Here is a 17,642-nt window from a genome sequence, read left to right on the forward strand (position 1 = left end):
ATGTTGTTTAAGTATTGTTGTGTTTGAAAAACCATTGTACGAAAACCTTTGTATGAAAACCATTATATACTAGTCTTATTACATAAATAAAACTAGTTGAATGCATGTTGTACAGTATACTGAAAGTGTTGTTAATACCCTCCTATGATCACCTAGTACATACGAGTTATAGAAATGTAGATCGACCAGATAGTCGATTGGGTGATTCTGCCCTAAGCCCACAAACAAACAAGGAACAAGAAATGAGGCAGAGATCACACATCCCACTACATGTCGGATGTTAATGTTATATTACCCTAATGTACATACTAAGTCATCACATAGTTACTAACCCTGTTGACTGTTTGTTAGGTGTATTATTACGTGAACGGGTCGTTGTTTCACCTGTGGATTTTTATAACCATACTATGGACGATCAACATTACGACGTACTCGGACGTCGCGAAAAACAACGTTTGTCACTTGAGGTTAACTGTAGCTAATAGTCAGGGTGCGGGATTTTCACTCTCGTATAGATCTATACACAAACTCACGCTCTCCCTCTCAGGAGACTCTGATTACAAGGTGTCTCACACTGTGGTTCTCTCAACGAATTCACTAATAATACTATGAAAATCCATTTTCACATTAAAATGAATCCTTATAAAATAATATCTTTTATTTCATAAATCATAAGTTTGTTTCCTTTGTTTCAAAAACTTGTTTTTGCAGTGTTTGTATCCTAACATATTTTGTAAGTTGATTTCAAGTCTAGTAGTAACGATGTTTACCATGTTTAGTAAGTTCTATGTTCAATGTGTGCTATTGATAGGTAAATATAATAAACCAAATTATATTTTTAAACACAAGATTTCTTGTGCTTTTAGTTGTATTCTCCCCCTGAAAACATTAAAAACTCGGAAAAATGTAGGGGTATGAACTCACAGTTAATTGTGTGCAAGCATCGAATCAATGAACTGGAAACGAAGACCCTCGAGTTGTTGTACGTGGCACTTAACGGAATCGTAATAACAATTAAATACATATATGTATCTAAATTAACGATTTCATTAAATAAAGTGTTGGAAAAAGACTTGCTTTCGGTTAAGAAATGTTCCCGGGACTTGATTGAATCGAGGAAAGCGGGTTTTCAGTCTAATGTACCACTTAAGGAGTGTGTTTGACCATGAAAGGGAGTGTACGGCCGTGAACCGTGTACGACCGTAGACTGCCTTGAAGGGTGTACGACCTTTGAAGGTGTACGACTGTGAATGAGTGTATGGTCAACGAACTTAAAGGTATAAGGTCGTACACTCAAGAACAAGAGTGCTAGAATCGATGAATATGTGTCCTAGATGCTTCGAAATGAACCCCTAATGGTGTTTTTCGATGTTTTACGGAAGAATAAAGGTGCTTTAGGGGTGTACGGTCGAGAGTCTAGAGAGAAAAGTAGAGGGTGTTCGGCCAGAAAAGTGTAAATGAGGGATAGAGTCTCATATTTATAGGGGTTTTTGTGGTCGGTGGTGGGGTCCACCCGACGTTGGCCGTAAATAAGTGTATGGCCGTACATGGGTGTACGGCCATGAACTCAAGTCCGGTCATGAATGGTTGTGTTGATTGAGTGAAAACTCAAAATTTCACGTAGATTTGGTCCTGACTCATATATGAAGCTCAATTATATAACAAAATGACTTTCCAAACAAAAGGAATTCGACGGGACTCAATAAAAATTCAAATTTTATTAACGGAATTTGGATAACGAAAATGGAAAAAGGTTCGGGTTGTCTCACATACACCAATCATCGTGTACTGACACTCCTCAGTAAAACGGTGTGGCAAAACGAAAACACTATCATATTTTTGAGACAACCCGTTCATTGCTCCTGTTTGCACAGGTCCCTAGTGCGTTTTGGGTAGAAGCAGTCTTAATTGATGTTTATATGATTAATCGTATCCGTACTTCATTGAATTCAAGAATGTCTCCTTTTGAGAAGCTATATGGTCACCCACCAAACTACTCTGCCTTAAGAGTTTTTGGATGTACTTGTTTTGTTCTTCGTCCTCATGTTGAGAGGAACCAATTGGGGATGAAATATGCTATTTGTGTATTTTTTAGGTATGGTGTTGGACAGAAAGGATACCGTTGGTATGATCTTATGAGTTAATAGTTATATGTTTCCCGACATGTCACTTTTTTAGAAAATATTTCTTTCTACTCGATTCCTACTACATCCCATAATGTAACGAAGTCAAACCTTCTACATATTGATTCTTTCGATGAGGAGATAGAGGCTCGAGACCCATATACGCCACCTGATCCTTTAGATCATAACACACCCACTTTTTCAGAGAGTTCCTCGACCCCTCCTGCTCTTGAGTCTACTCCTTCGACTGTTAAATTACATATTCAGGACCATTTGCTTCATTTATAGTGAACATCCATTATCTGTCTAAACCTAAATCATATAGAGAAGCTGTATTAAATCCTCTTTGGCAGAATGTTATGGCTGAGGAACTCACTGCTCTTCATTAGACTCATACATGGGATTTGGTTTCCCTTCCTCCTGGGAAACATATATTTGGTTTTTGTTGGGTATACAAGATAAAAACAAAAGATGATGGGTCTATTGAGCGGTACAAGGCCAGACTTGTAGCAAAAGGGTATTCCCAATAGTTCGGTTTTGACTATGAGGAGACCTTTGTCCCAATGGCAAAGATGACGACAATCCGTACTATGATTGCAGTTGCATCCTTTCGACAATGGAAGATCTTTCAAATGGATGTCAATAATACATTTTTGAATGGTGACCTCCATGAAGAGGCTGATATATCTCCTCCCCCATGAATTTGGCACCAGTCGGTTGAGGTTTGTCGGCTTCGCAAAGCTTTGTATGGTCTCAAGCAAGCACCTCATTCTTGTTTTGATAAATTCACCATAATGATTACCTCTCTTGGATTTGTCCAAAGTAATCATAATTCTGCTTTGTTTGTTAGATGTTGAAGTGTAGGACGAATTCTTTTGTCCTTATATGTAGATGACATGATTATTACTGGTGATGAACATGGTGGTATTGAGTCTTTGAAGCATAATCTAGCTCATCGATTTGCTATGAAGGATTTGGGCTTGTTGCGTTATTTCTTGGATATTGAGGTTGCTCAGTCTAAGAAAGGGTATCTTCTTTCTTAGACTACATATATATCTGACTTGTTTACACGGGCGAGCCTCTCTGACAATCGGACTATTGATAGTCCTATTGAAACTAGTGCACAGTACTCTCCTACTGATGGTATTCCTTTGTCCGATCAAAATCTTTATCGCACTATTGTGGGAAGTTTGGTTTATCACACAATTACTCGTCTGAATATTACTCATGCTATTCATGTTGTCGGTCAGGTTGTTACTGCTCATACCTTTGTTCATTGGGGAGTTGTACTCATTATTTTGAGATATCTTCGTAGCACTCAGTTTCAGACCCTCTTGTTTCCCTCGACGTCTTCTCTTAAGTTACGTGCCTATAGTGATGCTGATTGCGATGACGATTGTCATGATCATAAATCTACCACTGCATTTTGCGTATTTTTGGAGAGTCTCTCATTTCATGGAAGAGCAAGAAACATGACGTTGTCTCTAGATCTTCCACGAAGGCTGAGTATCGTGCTATGACTGTGAATACATGTGAGATTATCTGGTTACGGTGGTTGCTTGCAGATATGAGAGTTCACATTTCTTCACCTACTTCCCTGCATTGTGATAACAAAAGTGCAATACAAATTGCGAAGAATTATGTTTTCCATGAGTGGACGAAGTACATTGAGATTGATTGTCCCTTCACCCGTCATCACTTACAACTCGGGACCATATCACTTTCGTTTGTTTCATCAACCTTGCAGCTTGCGGATATTTTTACAAAGGCTTTATCGGCATCTCGATTTCGGTTCTTGTGTGACTAACTCTCAATGCTTATTATTGTGACATTGTGAGTTTGAAGAGGGATGTTAGCCTATATGTTATTAGCCCGCATGGGCCATTTAAGCTTTAGCTCCTTAGAGTTTTATCTTGGTTAATATTTATTTTTCCATTCCTTCTTTATAGCCTTTATGTTTTTTATTAAGAACCTTGTAATTTATCTTTTTCAATAACTATATAAAATATTATTAATACTCACCACTTAACCATTAAAAAAATGTCACATCAACATCTTATAATCCTTACATTTAAACCATACGCTATAAAATAATTATCACTCCATACTATTATATCTTTCTTATTTTTTTAATTATTTAATATAAATAAATATCTTTAAATTAATAAAAAAAAAAGTAGAAAGAGATAGAGAAAAATTAAATTATTAGGTGTGGTGCATGGTTCATGATCTTCGCTACAATTCACTACGAGTTGGTGATTAATGTGGAGGTGGGGAATGGTGTTCACTTGACTCCCACTTGACCGATGACCACATAAGCCACAAGCCACAAGCCACAAGAGATCCGGGGACATGCATACCAAATCGTATAATGACAATTTTACGATACCGAAGAGGTATACAATCAGACCCATTAATTACATCTTACACTTTAATCAACTGGATGTCAAGTCGTTCCTTTTGTATCTAGTACAAACCTCCAAAGAGATACAAGCTCCCTTGGGTATTGTGTCATAAATGCATACATGATGCTCGACGTGGCATGTACTACCATCGCGAACACTTACGGCTCAATAAATTCTAAATTGAGGTTTAAAGAACCTAACACTCTATATAATAGATACTCAAACATCGTCTATTTCGCAACCACATTTCCTTCTCTAGTTTGAAACTGAAAGATCAACTCCATTCCTGCCACCAGAGATTGAACACCAATGGCCTCCTCAATTGATATTGCTCAGATCAGAAATGCCCAACGGGCACAAGGTCCAGCCACCATTCTTGCCATCGGCACTGCAACTCCATCCAACTGCGTCTACCAAGCTGATTATCCCGATTACTATTTTCGGATTACTAAAAGCGAACACATGGTTGATCTCAAAGAGAAGTTCCAGCGCATGTGTATGTATTTACTCTTACTTCCATTGAGTTTTTCGTGAGATAACACAGGCCAAAGATATATTGTGGCAAAACTTTTCTGAGACGTAGTTTTCAGATCTTTCAAAAAAAAATAAAAGTGATGATCGATTTGTATTTGTATCAGCATGATGTTATGTGTAGGGTTTTGTTTTAACAAAGTATACATGTATATGAAACTTGCAGGTGACAAGTCTATGATAAGAAAACGATACATGCATTTGACAGAGGAGTTTCTCAAAGAGAACCCCAACCTTTGCGAGTACATGGCTCCTTCCCTCGACGCCAGACAAGACGTGGTGGTTGTCGAAGTCCCCAAGCTCGGTAAAGAAGCCGCGACCAAAGCCATCAAAGAATGGGGCCAACCTAAATCCAAAATCACCCATCTCATCTTCTGCACCACCTCCGGCGTTGACATGCCCGGCGCCGATTACCAGCTCACTAAGCTCCTCGGCCTACGTCCTTCTGTCAAACGCTTCATGATGTACCAACAAGGGTGTTTCGCCGGCGGAACGGTTCTCCGACTCGCCAAGGACCTCGCTGAGAACAACAAGGGTGCTCGTGTTCTTGTGGTTTGCTCTGAGATTACAGCGGTTACCTTCCGTGGCCCTAACGACACCCACCTTGATTCCCTCGTTGGACAAGCTCTTTTCGGGGATGGAGCTGCGGCGGTCATCGTGGGTTCGGACCCTGACTTGACGATTGAACGGCCGTTGTTCGAGATGGTGTCTGCGGCTCAGACGATCTTACCTGACTCCGAGGGAGCCATCGACGGACATTTGAGGGAGGTGGGGCTAACTTTTCATCTCCTTAAGGATGTTCCAGGGTTGATCTCGAAGAACATAGAGAAGGCTCTGACACAAGCATTTTCTCCTTTGGGGATAACCGACTGGAACTCCATCTTCTGGATCGCCCACCCCGGTGGTCCGGCGATACTGGACCAGGTGGAGCTCAAGCTTGGTCTCAAGGAGGAGAAGATGAGAGCCACCAGACATGTATTGAGCGAGTACGGAAACATGTCCAGTGCCTGCGTGTTGTTCATCATTGACGAGATGAGAAAGAAGTCGGCGGAGGACGGTGCTGCCACCACCGGCGAAGGATTGGACTGGGGTGTTCTGTTTGGGTTCGGTCCTGGTTTGACGGTGGAGACGGTGGTCCTTCATAGTCTTCCAACCACCATGCCAATTCCCACCTAAATTTGATCCTTTATCAACTACGTCTTTTCTTGAAGCTAAAATCATCAATCGTTATTTATGCTTTAATTAAATAAATGAATATCTAGGATTTCAATTGTTATTAATATGTGATTCATATGTTTGTTTTGTTTGTATGTTTTACATGTAATACAACCTATTGTAATTTTGCTAAGAAATCCATTATATCTTTTATATAGTAGCTAGATTTATTATTTATATCGCGATTTGCACTTTAACAAAATAAATGATATAAAAAAGGGTACTCCACAATGTAAGGAGATAATATGATACACACGTGATTAATTTGAGATGAAAAACTAATAAAAAAAAACGTTTACTTTTATAAAATATTTTACAAGTATGTGGTGAACCCACGAGTATACAAAAAGAAATAGTTATAGAATAATTTTTTATTTACATTTCTTTGTGTGATCAATCTTACAAAAAAGCAAAATCATTTTGTCAAGCATTATTTAGTTTACCACGATCTTTAAATTCTATTATTAAATATTCAATAAATATAAGGGCGAGTTTTCCATGAGAACTTTTAAAAAATGGGAAACCATTCGTATTGTCGGTCATATGTTTCATGGTAAAATTTCTCATTCTTTTAACATTTAAAATTAATATTGAACATTAATTTTCGTATTTTAAGACTACCATTTTTAACGGTAGTTTAAATTGAACATTCAATTCCGAAATCTTAAAAGTATTTTAAATTGAATATTCAATTCCGAATAATGTTTTTTTGTAGGAAAAAATAAACCTTTGAACTTTTTTGCATTAAAAAATCTATGACGGAAAACTTTGGACCGCAACCAAAAAAAGTCTTTATAACACTCTAATAGGGTGCGACAGTAATGAATTGCACCAAACAAGCGCATTTATATACTACGATGTCACTTTGTCATAAGTGTGTGTCCAATTTGACAATAGTAGTCGACGAATTAGACAAGCGGGTGAATGTTTTTAGAATTATAGGGCCCTTTCTACAAATGTAGTCTACTAAAAAAACTTATAAAATTATAAGATATTTAAATAAATGAAAAAACCTTAAATTTTTATAAATAATCAAGCACTAAATAATTTATATAAATAACACCTATAGTTTTTAAATATTGTATATAAAATTATAAATTAATCATACATTTTTTTTTTTTTGGAAAAGTCAGGTATTGAACTTTTGAAAAAGTCATATTTTTTTTTGACCAAAAAGTTAGTCTTTTAAAAGTATATTTTAGCTTATTGGTTTTTTAAAAAACTAATAAGTTAATAAATCGTTTTAAAAAACACTCACAAACACGCCATGAGTGGTAGAAATGATAAGTAGATGTTGAATTTCATCTTAAATTCTTCTTCGCCTAAGCTTGTCAAAGAGAAAGAAAAGACAGTGGCTGATACAAAATCCTGACATACTGAATACGACACCGTGTTGGCAAGCTCCACCTCAATCTTCTCCTATGTTGACATCGATGGTACCGAAGCATCACTTCCTTTGGCCTTAGCAAGTTTTAATTATGACTATAATGATAATATTAAAATGCATTAAGTCTAAGTTACTTAAGTAATAAGAATGAATGACTATGTTAAAGATGTTTAGCAAATTCTAATTTGTTTTTTTTTGTGAGTTTTTATTTTTAGATGAAATGGAATAATTTGAAATACAAGTTTTTAGAATATAGTTAAGTATACTATAAGTGATGTTACAACCTCTTTAATAAAATATTTTCCTCAAAGATTTCATTCTCATTGTTCTAAATATATACAAATTCAGAAGCATGTAATTTGCCTTGTAATTTGCCTAATAGAAAGGCATCAATCCTTATTTCAAGGAACTGAATATTGACTAAGCTAATTTACAAAAACAATATATACAACATATATTTAACACACCCCCGCAGTCAAAACGGGAGACTCTCGGACGCTAAGACTGTCTCGAAACTCGTCAAAAAGAACACGCGGAAGTCCCTTGGTAAAGATATCCGCAATTTGATATCGGGAAGGTACATGACAAACACGAACTTGACCAAGAGCAACTTTTTCCCGTACAAAATGAATATCCATCTCAATATGTTTAGTACGTTGATGTTGTACCGGATTTCCCGATAAATAGATTGCACTCACATTGTCACAATAAACAAGTGTAGCTTGTTTAATTGGACAATGCAATTCCAACAGCAAATTGCGTAACCAACATGATTCTGATACGACATTAGCAACACCCCTATATTCGGCTTCGACACTCGATCGTGAAAGAGTAGGTTATCGCTTAGATGACCATGACACTAAATTATCACCCAAAAATACACAATATCCGGACGTAGACCATCGTGTATCCGGACACCCACCCCAATCTGCATCCGTATAAGAAACTAGAGATGAAACCGAAGATGCAAAAAGATGGAGACCATGATTTATAGTGCCTTGAATATACCGGATTATGCGCTTGAGAGCTTGCATATGATCAACTCTCGGATCATGCATATGTAAACACACTTGCTGAACCGCGTAAGATATATCAGGACGGGTGGACGTAAGATATTGTAGTGCCCCGGCAAGACTTCTATATAACGTAGGATCCTCAAAACGAGTACTTGAAGTAGCACTAACTTTTTGTTTTGTGTCAACAGGTGTAGGAGAAGGCTTGCAAGAAGACATGCCTGCCCGCTCAATTATTTGCTTGGCATACTTGCGTTGTGAAAGAAACATACCCTCCTTATGCCGAGATACGGAAATGCCAAGAAAGTAATTTAAAGGCCCAAGATCTTTCATGGCAAATTCCGAGCTAAGAAAAGCCATGATAGATAACCGGAGACTATCAGACGAAGCCGTGAGAATAATGTCATCCACGTATAATAAGATATAAGCCATGTCAGAGCCGTTGCGATAGATAAATAAAGAGTTATCACATTTGCTATTAGTGAAACCAAGAGAAAGAACATAATCTGCAAATCGCTTATACCATGCGCGGGGAGCCTGCTTAAGCCCATATAAGGACTTACGTAAAAGACAAACATAATCTGGATGATTCCGATCCCTGTAACCCAATGGTTGATGCATATATACAGTTTCTTGTAACTTACCGTGAAGAAACGCATTTTTTACATCCAGCTAATGAATGGGCCATGCTTTAGATAACGAAAGAGAAAGAACCGTACGTATCGTAGCCGGTTTTACTACCGGGCTAAATGTTTCTCCACAATCGACGCCAACCTGCTGAGTTTTACCATCACCTACAAGTCAGGCTTTATGCCTCTCAAACACACCGTTAGATTTTTCTTTATGAGTAAAAATCCACATAGAACGAATAACATTAACATTCGGTGGGCGAGGTACTAAATCCCATGTCTTATTTTTAATAAGAGCATCATATTCATCATCCATGGCCATTTTCCAATTCGGATCACGAAGGGCTGCAACTGGGTTACGGGGTAAGGGTGAGCGAGACACAGTGGCAGCCAAAGAGTGATTATGATATCTTTGTTTGGCTTAAAAACACCCATTTGGCTTCTTGTAACCATTGTAGGACGTGGAGTGGGAAAAGAAAGATTGTTTATTGTATGAGATGATGTATTAGGAGTAGGTGAAACAGGTGGACTTGTTGGAAGTGGGTCATGATTTAATTGTGAAGATGGGCTATTTTGATTGGATGGTGAGGAATGAGAATCTTGGTGGGCTGAATTTTGTGGGGTTATTTGTGGCTGATTAGAAGAAGTGAGGTTTTGCATGTGATGTATTGTATATGGTGAAATATCATCACATAAAAAATCATACGTGGAAGAAGAAGTAGTATTCACTTTTGCAAATGGAAACACATTCTCATCAAATAAAACATGTCGACAAATAATAATTTTATTTGAAGACATATCGTAACATTTATACCCACGATGATTTGAAGGATAACCCAAAAATACGCATGGAGTGGATCTTGGTTGCAATTTATTTATAGTGGTAGATGGGATTCGAGGATAACACAAACATCCAAAAACTCGAATGTGAGAATACGAAGGCACCCTTTGGTATAATATTTGAAGAGGTGTCACATTACCCAAAATCTTAGTTGGAAGAATATTTAGAAGGTAAGTCGCCATTTGCGAACCGTGGTGCCAAAAAGAAGGAGGAAGTGCGGCATGAGTTAAAAGAGTACGAGTGACATTATTGATGGAACGTATTTTTCTTTCCGCTTACCATTTTGAGAAGAGGTATAAGGGAAAGAAAGACGTAACGACATGCCATGAGCTTTACAAAAATCCCGAAATTGACCATTATCAAACTCCCTCCCATTATCACATTGTATGTTTTGAATATTGCGTTCAAATTGGGTGAAAATGTGAGCTTTAAATCTTAAGAATATGTCAAAGACATCAGATTTTTTTGGCTAATGGAAAAGTCCATAAAAAATTCGAATAATCGTCTAAGACCAAAACATAATATTTATGCCCCATAGAACTCAAGGTGGGAGACGTCCAAAGATCACTATGAATAATATCAAAAGGCAAAGTAGTATTCGAATTTGAAGAAACAAAAGGTAACTTAATATGTTTACCAAGAACACATGAACGACAAATTCTAGAAGTAGATAGACGATTACAATCAATGCTTTTATTGTGCCTAAGAACATCCATAACTTGTGAACCCGGATGACCTAGATGATCATGCCAAAGAGAAGAAGAGATGGTTGTAAAGGCGAAAGGTTGAGCAGGATTGTTTGTTGAAGTAGAAATAGGATAAAGATCACCCCAACTGTCACATCTCATTATTTGCCTCCCTGTCTGAAAATCCTTCACAGAAAACCCAAACGGATCAAATTCAACACTAACAAAATTATCAGCTGTAAACTTCCGAACCGAAATAAGATTTTTAATAAGTCCGGGAGCATGGAGAACATTTTTAGAGATAAAGGGGGGGGTTAGGAGATGGTAATGAAGTGTGACCATAACCACGAATTGGAATGGTATGACCATTTCCTACAATAATGCCATTATGATGATTGCTCAAATTAAAATAAGACGAGAAATTACCATTGGAAGATGTCATGTGTGACGTAGCACCGGTGTCCATGAACCAAGTTGAATCGGGTGGATTAATAGACATCGTGTGCATGGCTGCTTCAATATCTGTTGGAGCATATGATGATGACTGGTCATTTTGTGAAGTCATAAAAGCCTACTGGTGGTGCTGTGGACGTGGCCCAAGAATACCATTTTGCTGTTGTTTACTAGGTGTTAGCCCACGAGCCCATCCTTGTGTTGGATATGGGCAAGGTGGGGAAGCCCACTGAGGAAACCAACCCCACAGATTGTACCCCCATTACTATTGTGGACTCCAAGGAACAAAGCTTTATTGTTGTTGCTGAGGAAACCGACGGCCGCCATTACTACCTTGACCCCGACCTCCACTATTGCTGCCAGAATTATTGCCTGATTTCTTGCCTGATTTCCGATTTCCAGTTTGTTTCCCCCAGTTTTGTGTGTTTTCCCAGTTTGACCTGGTAACAAAAGAGTCTTCAGATTGAGATGAGGCAATCATGGCAGAATCAGATCCTGTTGCAGCCTCCTTAGCAAAACCAGCCTCTTCAAGAGTTAGCATAGATCTGGCCTGATAGAAGAGAGGCAATGGATCACTTTGTCGGATCAAAGTGCCGACACCCCTATATGCTCTGGTTAGTCCCGAAACCAATTGAATAACTAGACAACTTTCCGACACCGGTGCACCAACATTCTTCAATTGATCGGCAATTGACTTGAGTCGTTGGCAATAAGCCGAAACATTAGGAAAATTCTCCATTCTAGTGTTGGAGAACTCGGCTTCTAGAGTTACCACACGGGAGTTCTTGTTGTCTTGGAAAATTTCATGTAGCCTATTCCAAGCTTCCATGGCCGTAGCATCAGGTTCGATGATGGTGCGCAATAGATCATTAGAGATCGTAGCATATATCCATGAAAGAATCGCTGCATCAAGGGTCGACCATAGTTCCTTTTCTTCTGCAGTAGTTGGGGCCTTCATGTTGGTAGGAGGAATGATATGATGAAGAACCTTATGAGATCGTGCAGTAATTTTAAAGAGTTCTGCCCATGTCGAATACTGAACATTCTCCATTTCAAGAGTGATGGAGATGTGGTTGCGGATGTTAGACACCGCAAGAGCCGGATGAAAAGAGTTCTTGTTATCAGACATGGCAGCAAAATAGAGAAGAAGAAGATGAAAAAGACAGCTAGGGCGCTTTGCGGAAGATAAGAGAAGGAGATGGAACGAGATTTTACCCTAGTCTCTCTGATACCATAATAAAATATTTTCCTCAAAGATTTCATTCTCATTGTTCTCAATATATACAAATACAGAAGCATGTAATTTGCCTTGTAATTTGCCTAATAGAAAGGCGTCAATCCTTATTTCAAGGAATTGAATATTGACTAAGCTAATTTACAAAAACAATATATACAACATATATTTCAATCCTTATTTCAAGGAACTGAATATTGACTAAGCTAATTTACAAAAACAATATATACAACATATATTTAACAGTTAGTTTGCTCAAAATATTATGATTTATTTGAAAATTACCGGATAACCAAAATATTGAGATTTTTCTGAAAATTACTGTGGAATTAGTGAATATTATTATTAATAAATCATTTATAAACATATAAATTTATTTTATTATAAACAAAGAAAATACATTTTAGCTAATTTCTAGGAATAGAATGGTCGACTATGTATTTCTTTATTGTTTGTTAACCACTTCAAAGTCCTTATGTTCCTCCAACGTATCGTTGTGGGTGTCATAGTAAGAAGTAACTTGTTAGGCGTGACCAATACAAGATTTGATAATATTTATTAAATACACAATCAATAAGTGTCTACTTGCTATTAGGCATGACATTATATGATCACATGTTATTAGAAAATATCATTACACAACGATTCTTGAACATATAGATATTTTATTATGTTTTTTAACGTAATTACCACCTAACCTCCATACATTACCAGGTAACAACCACAAATTACACACATTTATGGAGAGTGAAAAGTAAACATTAAATGTCAATTTAAATAGATAATCATCATTCACTTGTTTCCATATAAACTATCATTCATGGATCACTTTTCGCATTTGATAGATGTGTGTTAGCTGATGGTTGTTAACATGTGAGATATGCATGTTGAATGGTAGTTAGGTTAAAGAACATAAGATGAACACCAACATTAAAGGAACACTAACTGAGTACATCTCATCATCATATTCATAACAATGAGGAACGTAAAGAGTTTGAGTGGTCAGCAAGCAATAGATGAGTACTTAGACAACCAATTTATTCCTAGAAATTAGCAACAAATGTATTTTCTTTTTTATAATAAAAATATTTTTTATGTTTATAAATGATTTCTTAATAATAATATCAATTAATTCCATGGTAATTTTTAGAAAAGTCCCAATATTTTGGTTATCAAGTAATTTTTGGAAAAGTCCCAAAATTTTGAGCAAACTAACGACAAATGACAGAATACCGATTAAATCTACGAAACCGTCCGAAAAGGGTTTTTTTGAAGTTTTAACCGGTATTCTGTACTTTTCTATAAACAAAATTTAGTTTGGGATTTTTTCATAAATTAACCTAAAATTTTAGGATTTTTCTGGAGATTTCCCATTATCATTATTACAATATTTAAAACATGATATATATATATATATATATATATATATATATATATATATATATATATATATATATATATATATATATATATATATATATATATATATAAAAACTCATTAACGCTATTCTTGAGCTTATACTTGACATGTAATAAGTAATTATCAAGGCAAAATAATGTATTTAAATTGTATTCTTACATGTTTAATTAATACTCTATGTTTTTGTAAAAGTCTATTAACAATCTAATATAATATATAATGTATGAGATTAAAGGTGTGTTTGGTGATCACATCTTCCTATTTTAATAAAAAAAAGTTTAATCTTATTTTGTTAGTGTTATCCTATTAGACATCAAAATTATTGTCATGTCGTTTGTCAACATATTGATTATCTTAAATTTTAAATTTTAAATTTTCCACTCTAATTACATTAAATTAATAACATTAGAATAAAAATAAAAATAATATTAATACAGATTATAAGGTCACATATTTATTTAAATCAACAATTATAGTTTTATATAACTAAAAAATATATCTTATTTAACAATTTATTTAAAATAATTGCTTAATAATTTTGATTTTTTACTATGAAAGTTTAATTAATTTAGTAACCGTGGTTCCTACAGGTTATAAACTAGTCTGATTCATAAAAACTTATTTTTTGAGTTGTTTTTTATTTTGTTTTTTCAAGTTGTCATATTTCCAGATCTAATGATATTTCCTAGCTTCAGATCCATGAGCACCGGTGGTTACCTTACACTCTAGCAAGCTCCAAAAATCATATCAAGATTAAAAAAAAAAAATTAGAATTCACATTTTAATACCACATTTCAAACACTCATTCACAATATTTAAAACTTAAAGACTATTTCAACCATTCATTCACAACTTAAAAGACTAGTTTAGACATCTCTTCACAACTTAATGAACTATTTTAGACACCCATCCATAGTATTCATAACGTTAAACACATATTCTTTTCATTAGGCATTTCATCAAATGCCTTTAATGTAACGTTTCTCCAAATTTGAGAGTGTTCCATCTCTCTAGATTTATGAGAACCAGTGGTAGGACAACAACCTTGGTGGTATGACGTCGATAATAGTGGAGTTAGAGTACAATCAACAGTGGTGACAGTGGTCTGACGTCGACAAGGTTGAGTGAAGAAAGAAGTAGATTTGAAGATGGTTGGAGATCTGGATGTGACAAAGAGCTCCATGATCTGTTAGATTTAGAGTTCTTACGAAGAATACTAGATAAGGTTTCTCGTGCTCCGTCGGATCTAGATGTTGGAGATTTAGAGACAAAGATCTTGACAAGACCACAAATCAGATCTGAGAACTTCTTCATCTTTGTATTTAGATCCGAAAGTACTGGTGGTTTTTGTTGGAGATAAATCAACGACGGTTTATTATTTGACATCGAAAGTTGTGGTAGTTATTTGATCTTAAGAGAGTAGATGTGCATAGAGAATGGAAGAGGTGGTGGTATGGCAACGAAAAGGGAGATGGAACACAAAGCCTCAGCCGCCATCAACGATGGTGGCAGCAACAATTTGGCGATGACAGTCGACTGCAGGCTGTGGTGGTCTTCTAGCAATTATATGAAGTACGAGTGGAACACTGTTCCAAATCGTTTCATAATTCAGGGCTGTGACCCGAAGATCGTTTATCACAAGGCTTAGGGCCTTTGCGAAAGAGAGATTTAGACCTATTTGGGTGTGGGTAATGCAATTTAGATGATCCGGGAGTTCGGTTTGTGTTTTGGTGCCAAGGGGCGTATCGGTAAAGTGACAGTTTGGGCTTTATATGAATTTTGGGTTTTAGTTTGGGAATTTTTAAGAAAAGGATGAGTTGATAGAAGTGTAGAGCTTATTGTTACCTTTCTGTGGAGATAAGGATCATTGAAATCGAACATAGAACGAAGAAGTTATGGCCTCCGGAAGTTGGTGGTTTAAAAGGCTAAGCCTTGTACGTAGTGCGTACAAGGAAGTACGTTGGGCGTACTATGCAAAAGGGATTGCGGGCACTTTTGGAGTATGCAAGGCATACTGTGAGTACGCAGGATATACTCCAACCAAATGGAAACCCTAATTTTTAGGGTTTGCACCCTGTTTAAGCATCATTATATCATCTCTTGGACATTTTCGTGTTGGGTTTTGATACGAAATAAAAGTTTGTTTTTCATAAAAATCGGCAACGAAAGACTTTAAAAATAACAAGTTTATTTTTACTTTATAACAAAATCGAACCATCATGGATCCTGTTGCGTCACAATATGGTTTATACTTTGCTTTTCTGGGCAATTGTATTTTTATGTAATATTTTATGAGCTTACAATCTAGTTTACGGCCAGGTGGGGTGTTTACGGTCAGTGTTTATGGCCGTAAATGGGTTTACGGCCGTAAACCCATTTACGGCCCATGTTCTCCGGCCCATGTTCCCCTTGTATATATATAGGTGTTAGGGGTGAGGAGTAGTGATTGATGAACAGTAGAGAGTTTACGGCCAATAAAGAGAGAGAAAGGAGCGTATGTGTGTAACTGTGTGAATCTTGTAAGGGAACTTCAATCTAATCAATTCAAACAAAATTCATATTATTCTTCTTATCCTTCTCTTCTATTTGATCTGGCATCATCCAATTGATTGGGATTCCGCACCATCAATTGGATCTGATTGATACACAAGCATATTTGGGGACTTACAATTGGTATCACAGTTTGGATTATATCAGTCAATTTTGTCAGATCTGGAGCTTATTTGATCTTATTTTTGAAAGATTTTTGCGTTTTTGGATAGATCTCTGAAAAATAAGGGGGGTTTGTTCTTTGTGTTTTTCATAAAAAAAGGTTTTTGATCGAGTTTTGGAGCTTACAAGTCGAAAAAGGTAAGCAGATTTTGGGGGTGCCTGGGATCGAACCTGGGACCTCTTGTTCATAAACCAAGCGCTTTACCAACTCCACCAGCAACGCCTTTGTTCCTTTTCTCCCAATTTTAATTCAAAAGCACTCCCTTTCGTTCCTAATTTCGCATTTTTTACACTTTTAGCCCAAAATTCAAATTTCTTTTAATTTTAAATTCCTTTTTCATCAAGAATTAAAAAAATAATAATAAATAATAATAATAAAATAACTAAAAAATAATTAAAAAAGTTTTTGACTTTTTATTTAAAATTTTGACTTTGACTTTCAGGTTTGACCTTTGATTTTAAATTTTGACTTTTAAATTTTCAAATTTAGCTTTTCGGTTTGACTTTTAAGGTTGACTTTTGAGAAAAAGGGCATTTTTAAATTTGACATTTAAGTTTCATTTTAGCTTCGAGTTATGCTTTTAATGGCTTTTGAGGTCAACAAAGGAATTGAAGACATGAAAGAGAATCGTCAGGATATGTTAAGACAAAATTTCAACATCTTCAACTACATTCCTGGAGAAACCATGGAGGCTCAGCTACAACGATTTACCACACTCACTACTGAGATGAATATGGTTGGGATCTTCTTGACCAAATCTGAGATAAACAAAAAGCTACTAAATTCACTTCCGAAATCGTGGGATATGAACGTAGCTGTCATCAAGAAGACAAAAGATCTCAATAGTCTTAGTATTGTTGATGTAATTGAAGAGCTTGATGCTTTGAAATGTGGAAAAACAATGAGTTCCACAAACATCCCGGCCAATGAAGTTTCATGTACTCCATCTTGTGAAGATACGATTAAAATTCTTCGTGAACATAATGATTTGC

At 36.2% G+C, this 17,642-nt stretch overlaps 2 protein-coding genes across 2 annotated transcripts; one reads left to right on the forward strand and one right to left on the reverse strand.

The window, feature by feature from the left end:
- Nucleotides 1-4,745: 4,745 nt before the first annotated feature.
- LOC111883451 (chalcone synthase) lies at nt 4,746-6,431 on the forward strand. The gene is made up of 2 exons (XM_023879789.3): nt 4,746-5,024; nt 5,226-6,431. The coding sequence occupies exons 1-2, from the start codon at nt 4,838-4,840 to the stop codon at nt 6,233-6,235; spliced, it is 1,197 nt and encodes a 398-aa protein (XP_023735557.1). The 5' UTR covers nt 4,746-4,837; the 3' UTR covers nt 6,236-6,431.
- A 5,144-nt stretch (nt 6,432-11,575) lies between these two features.
- Nucleotides 11,576-12,412, reverse strand: LOC111883482 (uncharacterized). Its single transcript, XM_023879806.1, has one exon. It carries the CDS (start codon nt 12,410-12,412, stop codon nt 11,576-11,578), a length of 837 nt encoding a protein of 278 aa, XP_023735574.1.
- Between the last annotated feature and the right edge of the window lie 5,230 nt (nt 12,413-17,642).

The sequence above is a fragment of the Lactuca sativa genome, chromosome 2 (genome assembly GCF_002870075.4).
Source record: "Lactuca sativa cultivar Salinas chromosome 2, Lsat_Salinas_v11, whole genome shotgun sequence".
Classification (NCBI taxonomy): domain Eukaryota; kingdom Viridiplantae; phylum Streptophyta; class Magnoliopsida; order Asterales; family Asteraceae; genus Lactuca; species Lactuca sativa.

Coding starts and splice junctions, on each gene's coding strand:
- LOC111883451 (XM_023879789.3), top strand. CDS start 4,838: ATGGCCTCCTCAATTGATATTGCTCAGATCAGAAATGCCCAACGGGCA. Junction 5,025..5,225: donor AGAGAAGTTCCAGCGCATGT/GTATGTATTTAC, acceptor TGAAACTTGCAG/GTGACAAGTCTATGATAAGA.
- LOC111883482 (XM_023879806.1), bottom strand. CDS start 12,412: ATGTCTGATAACAAGAACTCTTTTCATCCGGCTCTTGCGGTGTCTAAC.